This window comes from Paracoccidioides brasiliensis, assembly GCF_000150735.1.
Source record: "Paracoccidioides brasiliensis Pb18 unplaced genomic scaffold supercont2.7, whole genome shotgun sequence".
Taxonomy (NCBI): domain Eukaryota; kingdom Fungi; phylum Ascomycota; class Eurotiomycetes; order Onygenales; family Ajellomycetaceae; genus Paracoccidioides; species Paracoccidioides brasiliensis.
In genome coordinates, this window is record NW_011371364.1 from 968,720 (window position 1) to 970,594 (window position 1,875).

General features: G+C 61.7%; 1 protein-coding gene across 1 annotated transcript in view; it reads left to right on the plus strand.

Moving 5' to 3' along the window:
• Positions 1-1,363: 1,363 nt before the first annotated feature.
• The window catches only part of PADG_12018 (uncharacterized protein), a gene marked incomplete at both ends in the record, with an annotated part of 1,082 nt that continues 570 nt past the window's right edge, over positions 1,364-1,875 (plus strand). The window contains one exon of the mRNA XM_010763305.1: positions 1,364-1,806. Coding sequence (XP_010761607.1) covers positions 1,364-1,806 — 443 coding nt within the window. The remainder of the gene's footprint in view (positions 1,807-1,875) is intronic.

The following is a 1,875-nucleotide window of genomic DNA, read 5'->3' on the forward strand; positions in this document are numbered from 1 at the left end:
GACCTCGTCACGCCCAATGCCGATTCTTCTTCTTCTTCTTCTTCTTCTTCTGCTGCTGCTGCTGCTGCTGCTGCTGCTGCTGCTGCTGCTGCTTCTTCTGCTTCTGCTCCCTCGACTCCAGTTCCTTCGACGCTTTCGCCCACTCTCCCGGCCTCGTCAGCCGCCTTCCACCTGGGTGCTCCAGCCTCATCTGCACCTTCCGTCTCGTCCCCGCTCCAGCCACACCTCCAGCCACACCACCCCCATGCCCTTTCCCAAAACGGCACCTATGACGCCTTCCCCGCAAATGGCAGCTCCCGCCCTCCGTTCCACTCCTTCCACCTGCAACCCGCTCCGCCCTCCACCTCCGTGCTAGCGCCCGCCCTGGCTTCCGCTCCGCCCTCCGCTCCGCCCTCCGCCTCGGGCACTGCTCCGCCGCCGCCGCAGCAGCAGCAGCAGCAGCAGCAGCAACACCCTCCTGCCCAGCGCTCCAGCGGCCAGAACTACGACCCCATCCGCTCCGCCTTCGAGACTTCCTCCGTCGCAGCTCCCCATGCATCCGCCTCGTCCAAGATCTCTCTCCCCCCCACCCACAGCCAGCTCGGACCCCCCCCCAACGCGAGGACGCCCCCTCCCCGTCCGGTGTACCGTGCCAGTGCATCTCCCGCCATCTCCAGCATCATCGACCCTCCCGTCCAGCCGTCGAGCTCAGCGCCACCTCCGTCCCAGCCAGTCGTTCCCAACAACCCACAGACGAAGCCTTCTCCGGAGAACAACCATCCCATTGTTCATTCCCCCCCCCCAGCCACGATGATGATGACCACCACCACCACCACCACCCCTCCTCCCAACACGGCAATACCCATCCAGCAACCAAAAGCCATGCATGAACCAGAACCATTCCCATCCCTCTTACAAGAGCCCATCGCCATGGACATCGACTGCCTGAACAACACCGCACCAACCCCAACCCCAACCCCAACCCCAACCCCTATCCAACCACCCCCCGCTTCCTCGAAACCAACGTTAACAGCAACGACAACCAAAAAACCCCCCGTGCCCTCCTCGGGGCCCCCCTCCACAGCCCCCACAGCCTCCCCCCCCAAACCCCCCCGCTCCAACGTCAAAGAGACCCCGCGTGCCCCGCTCCCCTCCGGCTCCGGCTCCGGCCTCCTATCCGGCACCCTCTTCGGCGCCATCGACCCCACCAACCCCTCCAACTCACCCTCCTCCGCCAAGTTCGCCCCAAACATCATCCTCCACATCCCCCTCAAAGGCAAAACGAACCAGGTAATTAACTTCACCCGCCTGGCAGAGGAGCAGTACGGCTTTGACGCACTGCATCCGCGTCTGGCGGCACAGCGCGAGCGGATGGCCAGGGTAAATGCGGCTAGTGCGGCGTTGGAGAGGAATGAAAAGGGGTGCGAAAGGGGGCAGTGGCGGGACTGACAGTGCCGCGGAGGAGGACTTGAGTCTCATAGATGTCGAGAGGGATAGTGATGGTGATGGCGATGGCGATGGCGATGGCGATGGCGATGGCGATGGCGATGTGATCATGTCTGGTATGAGGGGTGCGGGCGCGAATGGACATGCGGGGAGTAACGTTAATGTTGGTGTGGGTGCCAGCACAGCTGCATCCACGGCTACAGCAACCCTTGGAGGAACGAAGAAGAAACGCCGGCGAAAAATCGAAGAATATGACCGTGACGACCCCTTCGTTGATGATAGCGAGCTTGCATGGCAGGAACAGGCGGCTGCTAGCAAGGATGGGTTTTTCGTCTACAGCGGTCCACTGATTCCGGAGGGGGAGAAGATTTCTGTTGAACGGTATGCTTTTTTTTTTTTTTTTTTTTTTTTTTTTGCTCCCTCTCCTCCCTAGTCCCTTCCCCCCTGCAT